Source organism: Papio anubis, chromosome X (assembly GCF_008728515.1).
Source record: "Papio anubis isolate 15944 chromosome X, Panubis1.0, whole genome shotgun sequence".
Lineage (NCBI taxonomy): Eukaryota > Metazoa > Chordata > Mammalia > Primates > Cercopithecidae > Papio > Papio anubis.
The window spans coordinates 107,972,481-107,990,608 of record NC_044996.1 but is presented as its reverse complement, the minus strand read 5'-3'; the positions used below and the strand labels follow the sequence as shown (position 1 = coordinate 107,990,608).

Here is an 18,128-nt window from a genome sequence, read left to right as displayed (position 1 = left end):
CATGTCTTTCCATGATTTGATGCTTGTAAATTCTCAACTGTTTGGGGGTAAATATCAAGGAGTACAATTGCTGTATCATATGGTAAGAGTATGTTTAGTTTTGTAAGAAACCATGAAACCATCTTCTAAAGTGACTGTACTATTTTACATTCCCACCAGCAATGAAAGAGAGTTCCTATTGCTCCATGTCCTTGACAGCATTTGATGTTGTCAGTGTTCTAGATTTTGGCCAGTTAAATAGGTGTGTAGTGGTGTCTTCTTGTTTTAACTTGCAATTCCCTGATGATATATAGCCATGAACTGCATAATGATGTTTTCTTCAATGACAGACTACATATATGAAGGTGGTCCCATAAGATTATATACCATATTTTTACTGTACCTTTCCTATGTTTAGATATGTTTAGATACACAAATACTTACATTATGTTACTTACAGTATTCAGTAAGTTGCTTATAGTATTCAGTATAGTCACATGCCATACAGTTTTGTAGCCTAGGAGCAATGAGACTATACCATATAGCCTAGGTGTTTAGGTGTATAGTAGGTTATGCCATCTAGGCTTGTGTAAGTACACTCCATGATGTTTGCACAACAACAAAATCACCTAACGATGCATTTCTCATAATGTTTCCTGCCATTAAGCAACACATGACCATATGCTGTGGAGCATATTTTCATTTGTTTATTTGCCATTCACGTATCTTCTTTGGTGAGGTGTTTGTTAAGATCTTTGGCCCATTTTTATATGCTTGTCTTCTTACTGTTTTAAGAGTTCTTTATACATTTTGGATAGCAATCTTTTATCAGATGTACCTTTTTCAAATGTTTTCTCCCACTGGGTGGTTTGTCTTTTCATTCTCTCGATATAATGGTGTTTTTTATAGAAGTAAGTTGAGTCTAAAGGAGAGCAGAGTATGATTCTGGAGACCAAGGTGTAGTCCTAGTCCTATCATCAAGTAGCTGTGGCTTTGGGTAAGTCACTTAACCTATAGATTTCAGTGTAGTGTTCTGGTCAGTAAAATGAAGGGATTAAGATGGATCAGTGGTTTCCAATGTGTTTGGTGAAGCCACAGGTCTTCTAAAGGGGCCCCCGAGGGGCCACCATGAGGGAAGGGAGGAAAAGGAAGTGCCCCTGGTATATAACACCTCTCCTTCAGACAGAACAACTCTACTACGTTGTATTTTATCTGTTTTTATTTCATGATAGGTTGATTTGCAGAGGATCCTATGACTAATAAAATTTGGAAAGCTACCAGATCTCTTTCAGTTCTGAAAATCTGCGACTCATGACCATTAATTACCATCCACATTTTGAGGCTGTATTAATGTGTGAACAGATAGGAAAGAAAGTGATAGAAGAACTAGTGGAATAGCTACTATTATGTGCTTCTCTGATGGTGACAAATCATTCACTCTCTATTTCATGGTTTTGAAGTATATAATTCTTCCAGTGTTTCCAATGTGGCCTATGTTTTAGGTTGAACCATATGAACCTACACTCAACGTATTAGGTTGAACCATGTGAAATGGCTGGAAGTCATGATTTTGGCCTTCAAAAACTGTAATTTCATGTACTTCAACCAATATCAATGCAGTATGCATTGAGTTCAGAGGCTTCTTAAAGCATCTAGCTCGTATATATATAAATGAATTAATTAAAAATGTGTCACAGCCAGATGTGGTGGCTCACACCTGTAATCCCAGCACTTTGGGAAGCCGAGGCGAGTGGATCACTTGAGGCCAGGAGTTCGAGACCAGCCTGGCCAACATGGCGAATCCCTGCCTCTACTGAAAATACAAAAATTACCCGGGCACGGTGGTGCACCCTGTAGTAGTCCCAGCTGCTGGGGAGGCTGAAGCAGGAGAATGGCTTGAACCCAGGAGGCAGAGGTTGCAGTGAGCCGAGATCACACCCCTGCACTCCAGCCTAGGTGACAGAGTGAGACTCTGTCTCAAAAAAATAAACTAAATAAAAATGTGCTGATTTCATGGGTGGTTAACAGTCCAGTTTGGAAACAAATGAGATTCCAGAATTCTACACATCAGCCCACCACCTCTTTTGGGATTGATGTACATGTAGAATCAATAGCAAGAGTTTATTGAATATAATCAAAATCAATTTGGCTTTTACAATTACTACATTATTTTTGGCAAATATCAGTAGCTGCCAATAGTTAAAGGCATGTGAGGTCTAGGCTTCCCACAATTTGACTACCAGGTTACAACTAAGTCTTAGACCGAATTTTGCTATACACAGACATTTATCAACGAGATGATACAGTTCTGCCATATAACTTATTATATAAACTCTATGAAATCCTATTTCTTTCCTCATTTAGGATCTCCCACAATATCTTTGATAAAAAGTTCATCTAAGGCATATGTGACAGCATTCTAGCAGTGGTATTCAGCTAACCCATCTAGTTAGATTAAAGCAATCAAGAATCCTTCACATCATCAGCTAAACATGAGGACTTTTAGGAATCAAGTCTTGGCCACCATTCCTAAGAGTACAAACTTCAGAGGCTTTAGATTTTTATACTGTGTTCAGGCAAACCCTTGACTGCTGCTGTCATTTCTGGAGCAAATTCACATAAAAACAACATTTCTTTCACCAGTGAAAAGTCATTTGTGAAATTCATGTTAGTGCTTACTAACAGTAGCACTAAACTCATCAATGAAACTCCATTTCTTAAACCCATTATGCTCTATTGTGGGCTGGAGAGAAATATAGCCAAATGCTTTTGTAGTAGCTACCTTTGAAATGTGGCTTTTTGGTTAAATGTAATATGTGTCCTACTAGGACAGTTATCCACTCCTAGAGTCTAGATTACAACTATCACATATAATACCTATCCTACAGTCTATACTGATGAGTTGTAAAGCAATCATTACAACATAAAATTATGCACTACAAACTATAGTTCATCTTATGAGTTTTATCTACCTGTCTTTATTTTCTATTAAATGGTGATTATTAGTCACAGCTATTGCCATAGTCTTTTATATGAGATAGAATGTAATCGGTATAGATAGGGTCCATAAACTAGAAAGGAAATCTTATGGTTGTAACAACCGCAAACATCAAGACTACTGATATTGCTGCTGGTACAATTGAGGCACCAGTAAGAGTAGAACTAGCTGTCTTTGGAATTCTCTTGTTTTGGTGATTCCACCTGATTGTGTGCTTAATCATGCCAAATTAGACTAATAATTCCATATTTGTTTGTTTCTTGTGGGCAAAGCATTGCTCTTGGTTCAGAAATATATATTAGAATACCATGCCTTTAAATCAATTTGCATAATTGCTATTAATTTGATTGCTGTAATCTGCCATTTCATGAAGAATTCTTTTTGATAAGAAGTAGTTATAAATTTTAAAACCCCTTCAAAGAAAACTTTGCCTTTTGCCTTCCTCTGTGGGAGAATATATTGTGCCATTTCTCTCTATGTCCTTTTTCCTTACAAAGCATGAAATCATTAGGTGAGAGACATCTGAATGTATGCCCTAAAATTTGGCTTTTACGAATACCATACTGAGATAGATAGTGTCACTCTGGTGTGAACCATGTTTGTTTTATTTTTAAAGAATACTGACTTTATAGACACACATTACCTCTTTTGTCATCTCTCATATAGAAATCCATTTCTGGCATATTATCCACACTTTTTCCAGGAAACCTACCTGTTATCTGGTATTTCATTGTATGCCTCTGGTACTACAGATTTGTTTAAGTTTTAGGTAATGATCATAACTACTATATGGTCCTTAGGGGGTAGATTTTAGGTATTAAATATATTAATAATCATTTTTTTTCCTCTCAGTCTCCCCACTCCCACTAGCTCAATCCTGCAACTTCGAATTATTTTTTAAATATATGAGCTTTTGAATGGGTTTCAGTTCCCTCATTCCTGTGTAAACATATACTATATGCTATACTAAACTATAAGTTTGCAAAACTGGTTGGGCACATGGACATCACCATACAATAAATTCTGAATTATTATAAACATATCAGCTATGAAAAGTTAACTTTTAATTTCCAGAAATAGTTTAACAATGGTGAAATAAATGGGGACATTGTATGTATTGCCACCTTCCTAAGTAAAAATAGGAGGATGATTTAAATAGTGTCTTTTTAGTTTGCCTAATTTTGTTTTTTAGTAAGTGAAATGTCACTTCAGAGTGTGAGACTTTGATTTCCTAGGGAAAGTTGTTTCCATCAGTCTGTGATAAGAAGTACCTATTTAACACTTATTTTAGCAGGGAAAAAAAAAAGCTTGAAGGCATTATATGCAGGCACAACTGAATAATAGTATCAAAATGACTTAGAAGCAAGAAAACAAAGAATTATGAGTTTGACACTTCATAAGATTTTTAAAAAATAAAGCTAAGCACAGGATTGGGTGGGGTGGGTGCTTTTTTGATTTTCTCTGTTTGTTTGTCTATTGTTGGTTTGGGGTATGGTGATTGCTTGGCTGGATAATTGTGTATTAATATCCCAAAGGGATTTGGATCCGATACACTACTCCCACTTTCTGAAATTCTTTCCAATTATAGAACTCTTTTTTTTTTTTTTTTGAGACGGAGTCTCGCTCTGTCGCCAAGGCTGGAGTGCAGTGGCTGGATCTCGGCTCACTGCAAGCTCCGCCTCCCGGGTTTACGCCATTCTCCTGCCTCAGCCTCCCGAGTAGCTGGGACTACAGGCGCCCGCCACCTCGCCCGGCTAGGTTTTTTTTTTTTTTTTTTTTTTTTTTTAATTTTTTAGTAGAGACAGGGTTTCATCGTGTTAGCCAGAACGGTCTTGATCTCCTGACCTTGTGATCTGCCCGTCTCGGCCTCCCAAAGTGCTGGGAATACAGGCTTGAGCCACCGCGCCCGCCCTAGAACGCTTTATGGTTACAACTGAAAGTACTTAAGAAATCATATCCAACACCTTTGCTTCATCAATTAGGAAACACGTTCAGATAAATTAAGCAACAAATGTAGTATCAGAGAGCCAGTTTACTGCCAGAGCTGCAACAGGAATCCATATATCCTGACTACAAATTCAGGGTCTTTTTACCATACCATACTTTTTCCTTATCCTATACTTTCACTTGCCTCAATACAGGGTTGGTGAAAATGGTTAATAGATATTGGCTCTCTTAGACTTCAGCAACATATCTCAAAAGGCAGCTTTCATGTGATAAACAGGCGGCTTGAATAAGCAGAGAGCTTTGCATGTTCTACAGTCTTGTATGAGAAATTTACAGTTAAGCCAGATTACTAGAGATTTATTCAGAAAAGGAATCAGCTTCCTGGTTAGTTTGTGGACTCTGTAGATTTAGTCTCTAGTACACCAACATTTATACAACACTGGGAAGAAATTTTCTATTTGAGCAAATATATTTTGCAGATTGCGGATGCTTACCTTTTTAAACATGATTTAAAATATTTTTAAAAACCATATTTTTATAGAAATAGTTCTAAATTAGATTATATAATTTACTGCCTCCTTGAACATTATCCTGAACATCATATAGCCCTTTATTGGTGACTCACATTCACCATGATAAACATAATCATTGATGTCTATAGCCTTGAGAGCTGTCAGTGTGCTGGGGTTTAGATCCTACTCTAACCCCCAAAGAACCTTCTGACTCTCTTCTCCCTTGCCTTCAGATTAATTAGCTTTCACTTCTGTTTGCTTTCAGTATGTTGATCTAGTTCAGCTCACCCTGTCCCTTCTGCTTTCCAGTTTTCATGTGCAATGAGGCTTTGAAGTCTCAGGAGCCAGGCTCCTGCACATGCATAGAGGAAACTGACCTTTGGTTAGTGTAAGAAGTTGAGGTTTCCCTGTAGATAAAGCATCAGGTGAGTTGTAATGCATGACCTTGGTTGTCTCTTGTTTCTAAGTTCATGAGAATGGGTTTATTTGAGCAACTTTTGCATTTCTGCATAAATGAGGTATTACTGTCATTCATATCTGTAGTGATTATGTAAAACCTTGAATAGCCACCCAAACTGTCAACCTAAAATTCAATAAAGCATATTTTGTTATAGTTACTTATGATTATCTAAACATACATACCTGTCATGTATGTAATTTTTCTTCCATAATCTATCCTTTCTAAGAGCTTCTTTGTGGTCTGTTGTTAAACTTTCAGTGATGATAAGCTATCAACATATATTTGACCAAAGTTGAAGTTAATAAAAGCAAGCATATACATTATGGCAAAGGCTGTTTCCTCACAAGTTTGTTACAAGTATCAAATTCTTATAATAAGGACCACTTCTCGACCATTTATTGAGAAGAAGTTCTGAAATTTTAAAATCTCATGATATACCCAAAATATTTATGAATCATAAAAGTATATTGTAGCAACTATACAGCATTGGTTAACTGAAAGGACTTATAAGATTCTACGGGGTATATTCTCGTAAGGCTTTAATAATGACTCAAGGTATGGTACAGCAGGAGAGAGATCACTCACAAGGCCATTTTTAGTTGCACAGGACACATTTGTCTTCTAATTGTGAACCACCAAGATATGTGCAAGATAACCTTGGTATTGGGAGCTAAGGCACACATTTACAGAAGATGTTTGATATCCCACTGGTCATGTAGCTGAAACTAGACTATGTAATCAATTAGTCAGGTGCAGTCAGCCTATATGTTTTCCAAAAATAGTTCAGACAAGCTACTACAGTGTGCCTCCAAGCGAATTTGAGACATTAAATAGCACTTTGTAAAGCTACTACATTTCATACCAGACTTGACCAAGGAGACCAAACTCCCAGGCATTCCTGAAGTTAAGGAGACAGACTCACGGCAAGTTAATCCTATTTATTCTATATTTTCTAAGTGTATTTTTATTATCAACTTGATAAATATCATTTTTTTTCTTTCACGGAATAACTGCCACAATGGTAGCAACAGTGAGTCACACTACTACTTATTGTAAATTTGTTCTTTTTCAAGCCCTGAGCAAAGCACTTATTTATAACTTATAACTTGAGATTGGTGCTATTTTTTCAGTTTTACAGATGAATAAGTGACACTTAGGTTTTTGTTTTCTTCACATAACTATTTGTTCTGACAACCCTTTTTCTAACTAGTGCACACTACTTAACAAGCTTGGGATATCAGTAAGATTAAATACATTACTCAAAACAACCACAAGGCTCCCCCAATCAATGCCATAATGTCTTTATTCCTTTTCTGACTAACCTTGTTCCCATGAGAAATTCAATAACTCCAGGGTTGCACAATAGGTCAGTAGGCCCTGACTTTTGCATTGAAGAAGAGATATGGAATGCTAGGTTCATTTGTAGAAAGTCCTCATTCTCTGTTCTTGATGTTCTTGCTACTGTTGCTGGTGTATAGTTTTATATCAAAAATAGGGCACCTATGGCCAGTTGCTGTGGCTCATGCCTGTAATCCCAGCACTTTGGGAGGCCAAGGTGGGAAGATGGCTTGAGCCCAGAGTTTGAGACCAGCCTGGGCAACATGGAAGAACCCCGTCTATGCCAAAAAAAGAAAAGAAAAGTCGAGTGTGGTGGCACACACCTGTAGTCCCAGCTACTCAGGAGACTGAGGTGGAAGGGTCTCTTGAGCCCAGGAGGCAGAGGTTGCAGTGAGCCAAGATCGCATCACTGTACTCTAGCCTGGGCTACAGAGCGAAACTCTGTCTCAAAAATAAATAAATAAATAAGTTAAGTAAGTAAATAAATAAATAAATAAATTAGGGCATCCAAACCACAAACTCACACACCCACCAGAAATATGCCTGCCTTTTGACCTTGAACATCCATCATGTTCAGTCTTACAATAGAACTCTTTGTGTATCTCTTTTATTATATCTCTGTTACCTCTTGCACTGAAGAACCTTGAGGGCAGAGGTCACCTGCTACTCATCTTTGTGACTTGTTGCATCTACTTATGTCATTTATTTTTATTATTTTCTTTTGAAGAGAAAGCATGGGTGAGAGCTTATTTATTTTGAAATTATGAAAAAGTGGTTACATTTTTTGAATAAATATACTTATTTTGTGTGTATGTATGTGTAAATATGCCTTGGATTTGAAATATTTAATAAGAGTGTTTCCTAACTGAATCTGCAGAAAAAAAGTTTAGGTTTTTCTTTATTTCCTTTAATGGGAAACCTTCGTGTGTTAAATAACACCCCAGTATTGTGTTCTCAAGGCACATTTACATTCTGTATACTTGTCACATCATGTAATCCTTCATTAAGGCATGCACATGATTCCTGATAGCTGTAATTTAACTCACACAATTTAAGGAGAAAGAGGCAATTAAGGAAGTGATCACTCAATTTAAGGAAGTGATCAACTTTAGTTTCAAACATCATGGCTTTAGTTAAATGTCCTAACGCAAGACCTTGCATCCTGGAAATTGCCCCATGTTTTTAGAGGAGGTAGTCTGATTTCATCCTAGAGATCAAAGCTGCCACCTTCTCCTTTATTTTGTTTTCACATTTTAAAAAATTCTAATTTTAGGGGCACATGTTCTCAGGATCTCCTGAGGGCTGTGTCATGGGCAAAAAAGAAAATAATTTAGTTCTGGTATCATCATTTAGGGTCCATTAGGCTTCCAAATACTTTGATGAGCACTGGCAAATTCTCTGCCACTACTTCCTGTTCCCTAATATGTGGCAGACATAACTAATCTATAATAGTATCTTTCCTACAGGTCAGATTCTTACTTTAAGTGATATCTTCTAATGGACTGGATTTGGCAAGTGAGATAAAATCTACTTGCCAACTGAATCCATGTAGAGTTCTCAGTATTATATTACCTTGCCGCCCAGTACAAGAAATACATAGAAGATGATTATGGAATGCTTGGTAATTTGATTAGACTTGGATTAGAAGCTTTGTGTCCTGCTATATTACCTTCCAATTGCTTATTCTTCTAAATTAGACTGCTTTCCGGTTACTGGAGTTAGTGGCTTGCTTTGACTCACCTTTTTGAGTTGGATAGCATATAAGAAAATAATTGTCTCTTAGAAGCATTTAGCTTTCTTCTCTTAAAAGTTCAAAATACATTAATGTTGATTGTTTGATTTATCCTCAGAAAAACTGATTCAAAACCCACGGATATCTTAGACCACATTAACATATGTATTGTCTTTAAAACAAGGAAGCCGATAATCCTGATCAGTTTTGCACTTGTCAGACCAAACACAAAGTATTGCACTCAGCATAGGTCACTGTATTTTCAGAGGAAGATGATGCAGACTCAAATCCATTTTCTATGGCAAACAGATGAAGAAACAAGACATGTTTATTCTGGAAAAGAGAAGTCCCACGGGAAACCATTTACTGTCTTTCTTCCTGTATTAGTTGGCCTGTTATATGGAGGAGACTTACGTGTTAATTCAGAGGGTATAAATAAGACCAATGACTAGGAAGTTGTTAAATCAGTAAAATATCTCTTGAAAAAGGGTACTGTAGTCAAATATCACAAATGCATGTATCATGTTCCGTTTCAGGAGACTTACAAATACATGCATGCATAATGATGTTTCAGTCAACAATAGACCGTGTATAGAATGATGGTCCCATAAGATTAGGAGCTGAAAAGTTTCTATTGCCTATTGACATCATAGCATCACAGTATAACACATTACTCACGTGTATGTGGCAATACTGGAGTAAACAAACCTACTGCACTGCTAGTCATATAAAAGTATAGTACATACAATTATATATTGTACATAATACTTGAAAATGATAACAAATGACTATGCTGCTGGCTAATAATGTATTTACTATTTATTGTCATTCTGGAGTAAACTCCTTCTACTTATGAAAAAAATTAACTATAAAGTAGCTTCAAGCGAGTTCTTCTGGAGGTAGTACAGAAGAAAGCATTGTTATAATAGCAGGTGACAGCTCCATGCATGTTATTGTCCCTGAAGACCTTCAAGTGGGATAAGATGTGGATGTGGAAGACAGTGATACTGATGATCCTGACCCTGTGGAGGCCTAGGCTAATGTGTGTGCTTGTGTCTTAATTTTTTACAAAAAAGTTCAAAAAGTAAAAAAATACAATAAAATTTTTAAATAGGAAAAAGCCTTATAGAATAAGGATATATGTAAAGAAATAAAATATTTTTGTACAGCTGTACAATGTGTGTTTTAAGTTGTGTTACCACTAAAGAGTTAAAAAGTTAAAAATTTAAAAAGAGTATAAAGTAAAAACGTTATAGGAAGCTAAGGTTAATTTATTACTGAAGAAGGAAAAACATTTTCCTTCTTTTTATTTTCATTTCATTTTATTTTTTATTTTTTAATTTAATTTTAATTTTTTTGAGATGAGGTCTCACTGTGTTGCCCAGGCTGGTCTCGAACTCCTGGGCTCAAGCAATCCTCCCACTGTGCTGGGATGACAGGCATGAGCCACCACTCCCAACCAAAATATTTTTTTTAAGAAATATATTTTTATATATTTAATGTAGCCTAAGTGGACAGTGTTGATAAAGTCTACAGTAGTGTACAGTAATGTCCTAGGCCTTCACATTCGCTCACCACTCACTCAGGCCAACTTTCAATCCTGTTAGCTCCATTTATGATAAGTGCCCTGCAAACTCCTTTTATGGTAAGTGCCCTGTACAGTACCATTTTTTATCTTTTATATCATATTTTTCCTGTACATTTTCAATGTTTAGATATACAAATACTTACCATTGTTATAATTGCCTATAGTATTCAGTATAGTAACAAGCTGAATAGATTTATAGCCTAGGACCAACAGGCTATATCATATAGCCTAGGTTACTAGTAGGCTGTGCCATCTAGGTTTGCGACAATACACTCCGTCCTGTTTGCACAATGATGAAACAGCCTAACATATTTCTCAGAATGGATCCACATTGTTAAGTGATGCATGACTGTTTATACTAAATATATATTAAGGACCCTAAAAAGTCATTCAGTGAAAGATCTCTTTAAATTTGTTAACCCTAGCATTCCGTAAATACTTCCTCAGAATGTTTCCAAGGAACTCTCATTAGGATAGTGATTCTCAAACTGTGGTAATGGGAGCAGCAGCAGCAGCAGCATTTCCTGGGAACTGAGTAGAAATGTAATTTTATAGCCCTACCTCAGATCTATGGCATCAGAAGCTCTGGAGTGGGACCCAGCAGTCTGTGTGATAGTCCTTCAGGGATTCTGATGCGGCTAAAAGGCAAGAAGCATTGTTAGAAAATTTTACTATTATTCTCCAACTTAACAGTAACCTTTTGCTTTCCTTCATTACACTTACCACAATTTGTATTTTCTAAAGTTTGTTCTAATGATATTCTATGAATCTGTGAATTCATATTCCATAATCATAATCTATTCTCTGAATTTCCTTCCTTCTGTACCTCATAAAGGGTCATAAAGGCAACCCTTTCTGAGGTACAGAAGGAAATACTCATTGAAGGCCTATCATGGTTTTCACCCTGGTATAAGTGCCATCTAGCTGGTATCAATTTGGATACTTTAAAGAATCCTAAATAATAAGTCCATATATTCTATAAAGTAAAATACTCATTTCTATAACAAAGCAAAACTTTACTCCATTGCTGACTGTCATTGTCATTTTTAAAAGAGCACATAACTCTTTTAAAGTTTTTCATTTCCTTCAAAATGTTTTTCAGAAAATGTAGACTTTTTTAGCATCTTGAAAGATCCGTAATATGCCTTTTCTCATGTCAGAATTCTATAAATTAGGAAATGTTCTAATCTCTTGCATTAACAGAGATGAAATTCTGGTGGCATTATATTTGTCTCTCCAAACAAGCAACACTCTTTTAGAAAAATGTAATTGAAATTGAACTTAAAATCTATTTGTATTTAAAAATAAAAAATCTTATTTTTTATTTTTATATTTTATTATTAAAATAAAATAATCTTATTATTTTACATGGTTTCATAAATGTATTTTGAATGTTTATATTGAAATGCCTCTGTAAATCATGCAGAAGAATTTTCTTTTTCTAAAGGACAGTGAAATGAGGTTGAATGTGTTAAAAAGCATCACACTGTATTTAACTCAAGTACATTTAGAACAAAATTATTATTAGGATTTTCATAGAATGAATCATGGCCAAATTTAACTTCTCAATTTTTTTTTTTAAAACCTATTCTTTTCATACAAGTAAGAGCTCTCTGGGTTTATATTACTAGGTCAACTGAAGTGTTATTTATTTTTAGGTAGACGGACAAAGACTGATAATCTAGAGACTGGATTTGATTTGGCTGCTGCTGTTGTCAGCAGAATGCCTTGGGGTATCTACTTACAGTAATGAGAATAAGTAGTGCTATCATTATTACTATATTTAAATACCCATGGTTTGCAGGAATGTGCTAAAGTCTGAATATCACATAGTTAGTTATGTCACTGTCCCTGCCCAGGGCAACTGCTATTGAAAGGACATACTCACATGATGAAGAAGATAGCAGATACAGTGGTTTGGAGCTGAGTGTTACTTCATTGCTGACTCACCGAAAGAGGCTTAGGATGTTGGCTATGTTTTCTAAAGAGCATCTTGCAGTTTTCATCTGGTATATCAACTTCTCACATAGGTTTTTTATTACATTTTTATGCTTCTTATTATATTTCTTTTTAGTTTTCCTCACGGGAGAAAAAGCCAATTCCGTATTAAAACGCTACCCAAGAGCTAATGGGTTTTTTGAAGAAATAAGACAGGGCAACATTGAGCGTGAGTGCAAAGAAGAATTCTGTACATTTGAAGAAGCAAGAGAAGCTTTTGAAAATAATGAAAAAACTGTAAGTATGTTGGCAATTTAAAAAAATTTGCCTTAATTTGCCTACCTTTTTGATGTATATTTGAAATCTGCATCCCTGAATTATGTACATTGCTAGCAATTAAAAATTCTTTTGTTAGGAGCTCAGGAAGTGGCATCTAATTAGTAATATTCTGTGGGTTGGAGAGCTAGGTTCACCTCCCCTTGTGCTGGACTGTCTTTGAAAGCCCCGTTTCTATAGGACTCTGCTGAGCTAGGATTTATCATCTTGACAAGTAGGAAGGATTTGATTTGCACCAAGCTTTGTTCTAGAAGGTTATAGATAACATCACTTTGCCTAATTACAGAGAAAGTGTGGAGGAAGCTAATGGATGGTGATAGTGTTTTAAAAGGTTTTACAAAAGAAAAGACATCCAGACATACCTTCCCACTCCACGAGAATACTCCTGTTTACTTCTCTTTACTCTAGACTATATGCTATTCAAGGAGAGCAGGAATGGGACAGCACAAGGCAGGGGTGAAAATTCTATAGAACTGCTCCACAGCTGGAAATTGTTACCAGAGGTAGCCATTGTGTAAAGATTCAGTCCTGGGCAGCAGGAAAATAACCCTAGATGCCAAACAAGTGGTGTAACTTAATGCTAAAAAGATACTAAATATACCTTAAGAGCAGCAGATGCAAAAGTTTTAAAGAAAGGGGTAAGAGGAAGAAGTCACATCTTAGTCAAATCACAGGGTTAGAAATAGGGAAAGAAATATATCATCCATGATACCATCATGCAATCACAAAGCACTGTTGGCCTTTATTTCCCTTCCAGCTTTTTTCCTTTGCGTCCGCTTAGTCATTGTTGGTTTTATTTTATTCATTTTACTTTTTAAAAATAGTATATGTTCATTGTAGAGAAATTTAAAAATGTAGTAACATAAAATCACTTGAACCATGGGCCAAGCTGTACCTTAGCCCCTTTTAGCAATGGCTGGAGTGACTGGGATTCAGGGCACCATGTCCCTAGGCTGCACTCGGCCCAGCCCACAAAACCATTTTTTCCTTCTGGGCTTCCAGGTCTGTGATAGGGGTGGGTAGGGGCTGCCATGAAAACCCATGACATGCCCAGGAGACATTTTCCTCATTGTCTTGGGGATTAACATTTGGCTCCTTGTTACTTATGCAGATTTCTGAAGCCAGCTTGAATTTTTCCTCAGAAAATGGGTTTTTCTTTTTTACTACATCATTAGGCTGCAAAATTTCTAAACTTTTATGCTCTGTTTTCCTTTTAAAATAGAATACTTTTAACAGAACCCAAGTCACCTCTTGGATGCTTTGCTGCCTAGAAATTTCTTCCGCCAGATACTCTAAATCATCTTTCTCAAGTTCAAAGTTCCACAAATCTCTAGGGCAGGGGCAAAATGCTGCCAGTTTCTTTGCTAAGACATAGCAAGAGTCACCTTTGCTGCAGTTCCCAACAAGTTCCTCCTCTCCATCTGAGACCACCTCAGTCTGGACCTTATTGTTCATATCACTATGAGCTTTTTTTGTCAAAGCCATTCAACAAATCTCTAGGAAGTTCCAAACTTTCCCACATTTTTCTGTCTTCTTCTGAGCCCTCCAAACTGTCCCAACCTCTGCCTGGTACCCAGTTCCAAAGTCACTTCCACATTTTCGGGTATCTTTTCAGCAGTGCCCCACTCTACTGGTACCAATTTACTGTATTAGTCGTTTTCACGCTGCTGAACCTGAGACTGGGAAGAAAAAGAGGTTTAATTGGACTTACAGTTCCACATGGCTGGCAAGGCCTTAGAATCAGGCGGGAGGTGAAAGGCACTTCTTACATGGTGGCAGCAAGAGAAAATGAGGAAGAAGCAAAACGGAAACCCCTGATAAACCCATCAGATCTCGTGAGATTTATTCACTGTCGTAAGAATAGCACAGGAAAGACTGGCCCCCATGATTCAATTACCTGCCCCGGGCCCCTCCCACTACATGTGGGAATTCTGGGAGATACAATTCAAGATTCGGGTGGGGAAACAGCTAAACTATATTGTGTGTATATACCACATTTTCTTTATACAGTGATCTGTCAGTGGGCATTTGGTTACTTTTAGTTAGGAGTAATATTTAGAAACTGAGATCTGGGAGCTAGAATATGCTCATTGCTACCAGAATGTCATTACTTCTGGATCTTTCAGCAATAGAGCTAGGAAAAAAAAAATCACATATATGTATACATGCATACAAATTCTATATATGTCTATATGTAGACATGTAAACATATGTATAAATGTAGACATATATGCGAAATAACTAATTCATTATGCTGATCTCCAATTCCAATCCAACCCCTCAGCACTCCTCCAGCCATTCTATATTTGTAGATACGTAAAAATTCCTTATAGATGTTCTTCTACAATGAGAATTCCAGCACCCAATAACATCAATATATTAATAACTCATTTGCTTAGTTGTATAATACACACACAATGGATTTGGAATTTTAATATCTGTAATGTAATGGGGAGAGGGAAAACTTTTATATTCATTCATGCATGCATGCATGCATTTTTTTAGCATCTTATTTGGAAATAATTATAGATTCACAAAAAATTGCAAAGATAATACAGTGAGGTCCCATGTAGCCTTTACTCAGTTTCCCCCAGTGGTTACATCTTAAATAACTGTGAGATCAAAACTAGGAAACTGACCTTGGTACAGTCTGTATGTATAGTTCTATGTCATTTTATCACTTGTACAGATTTGTGTAACCATCACTGCAATCAAGTAGCAGACATGTTACATTACCACAAAGTTTTCCCTCATACTACCCCTTAATAGTCACACCTACCATCTTCCACAACTATCCCTAACCCTTAGCAATCACTAATCTGTTTCCATCTCTATAATTCTGCCATTGCAAGAATGTTATATAAATGGAATAATATAATATGGAACCTTCAAAGAGTCATCATAATGCTCTTGAGATTAATCCAAGTTATGTATATCAATGGTTCATTCATTTTTGTTTCTGAGTAGCATTTTGCTGAGCCATTTGCTTATTGAGAGACATGTGTGTTGTTTCTAGTTCTTGGCTTTTACAAATAAAGCTGTTATGAACATTTAATAGGTTTTTGTATTGACATACATTTTCATTTCTGTGGGGTAAGTCCCTGGGAGTACAATTCTTGGGTTGTATGGTATATGTGTAGTTTTTTTAACACACTGACAAACTAATTTGTCATTGTATAAATTGCCATCTTACATTCTCACCAACAGTGTTTGAGAGATCCAGTTTCTTTACATACTCATGAGCACTTGGTGTTTTTACTATGTTTTATTTTAGCCATTCTGCTAGGTGTGTAGCGATAACGTCTTGTGATTTTAATTTGCATTTCCTTAATGGCTCATGATATTGAACATCTTTTTATGTGCCTATTTTCTATTTATGTATGTTCTTTGGTGAAATCTCTCTTCATGTCATTGGCTTACTTTCTGATGGGATGTTTTATTTTATTTTACTATTGAGCTTTGAGAGTTCTTTATTATCCTAGGTTTGGATCTGTTTTCAGATATATAGTTTCAAGGCTATTTGAGTTTTATATATTCATTGTATATTCTACTACTCTCGTATTGCTTAAGTTTTATCATTGATTCTCAGGGTGAACAATGTTTTTTTGTTGTTGTTTTTGGAGACAGATTCTCGCTCTGTCGCCCAGGCTGGAGTGAAGTGGCGCAATCTCGGCTCATGGCAACCTTTGCCTCCCAGGTTGAAGTGATTCTTGTGCCTCAGCCTCCTAAGTAGCTGGAACTACAGGTGCTTGCCACCATATCCAGCATACACACACACACACACACACACACACACACACACACACACACATATATTTAGTAGAGATGGAATCTCACCATGTTGCCCAGGCTGGTCTCGGAATCCTGAGCTCAGGCAGTCCGCCCACCTCAGCCTCCCAAAGTGCTAGGATTATAGACGTGAGCCACCATACCTGGCCATCATGGTGAACAATGTTTTTAATGCCTACCTCTCTGGCCTTTTATCCATCTCAGTGCTTCTATATATCATTTCCCACCCACAGACAGGACGCTGCATGTCAGCAATCTTTGAAGCAAGTAGAAGAAATTCCTTCAACTGTGAGAGAATTGCTTGAGAAATTTTCTGTACTTCCAGCATCACCTTTTCCTTCCTATGGAATCATTCTCATCTCATTAGCCTACATGCCCTTAGAAAGGAAAAAAAAAAAAAACCCTCTCTTAAGACATCCCCATCCAACAACCACTTCATTTCTTGAAACTCTGCTCTGCCTACAATTGCTCCCCTAGTGAACTTTCCTCTTCTCATACTTCAAATGCTGGTAACTTCCAAATTTATATTTGTAGTTCCTGGAGGGCTACACTGAACTACAGACTTGTATGGCTAACTGCCTACTCAACATGTTATCTTAGAATCAAATATGGTTCTCAAACTAAACAGACATATTTGCACCCCTTCCCCCAAATATCGACACTTACTACAGCCTCTCTGATCTCAATAAGTAGTAAGTCCATCCACCATGTTTGCTGATCTCCAAAGCTTTTTGCCGTCTCTGACTCCTCTTTTTTTCATATCTCACACCCCATCTGCAATAGTTGGTTCTGATATGAAAATATACTCAGAATCTAGCCACCTTTCTACTTGTTACCACTTTACATCCAAGCCACCACCACCCTGTCATCTGTATGATTTTTTGGCCCCTGCCCCATAGTTGATTCTCAAAACAGCAGGTTAGAGTGATCCTTTAAAGTCTCTTACTTGCAAGGGCTTCCCATCTCCCTCAGTAAAGGCCAAAGTGCTCAGAATCACCCACCAGGTACTACACAATCAGTCCTCATCTATCTTCATCCCACACCTTCACTCCATAATTAGTTATTTCTTTACCACATCTCCTATGACACTCCACCCCTTTGCTGTGGCTTTCTTGTGCCTCCTCACATACACAGACAGCACATGTCCTGCCTCATGACTTTGGCACTTGCTCTCTTCTATGCTAGATGGATATGTCTGAGTTCCTTCACCACTCTCAAGTCTTCACTCAAGTTCACTTTCTCAGTGAGAAAGTATCCTACCTTAAATTGCAACCTCTTGTCCCTTCTGTGACTTTTTTCTTTCAAGCACTGACATCATTTGACATCTATTTATTTATTTATTTTTTTAATTGTTACTCCTCCCTCCCTGCCAGGACCGTTAGCTCCATGAGAGCAACATTTCTCATCTGTTTTGTTCATAGCTATGGTCCCTACCATATAAAGCAGTGCTGGTACATAATAGAGGCCAAATAAATATTTGATGGATGAATGAAGGAATGGATTGGCAAATT

The 18,128-nt window shown here is 36.9% G+C and overlaps 1 protein-coding gene across 1 annotated transcript in view; it reads left to right on the top strand.

The window, feature by feature from the left end:
* Nucleotides 1-18,128, top strand: part of PRRG1 (proline rich and Gla domain 1) — a 107,523-nt gene that overhangs the window by 66,795 nt on the left and 22,600 nt on the right. Inside the window, exon 3 of the mRNA XM_003917561.4 lies at nt 12,629-12,789. Coding sequence (XP_003917610.1) covers nt 12,629-12,789 — 161 coding nt within the window. The remainder of the gene's footprint in view (nt 1-12,628; nt 12,790-18,128) is intronic.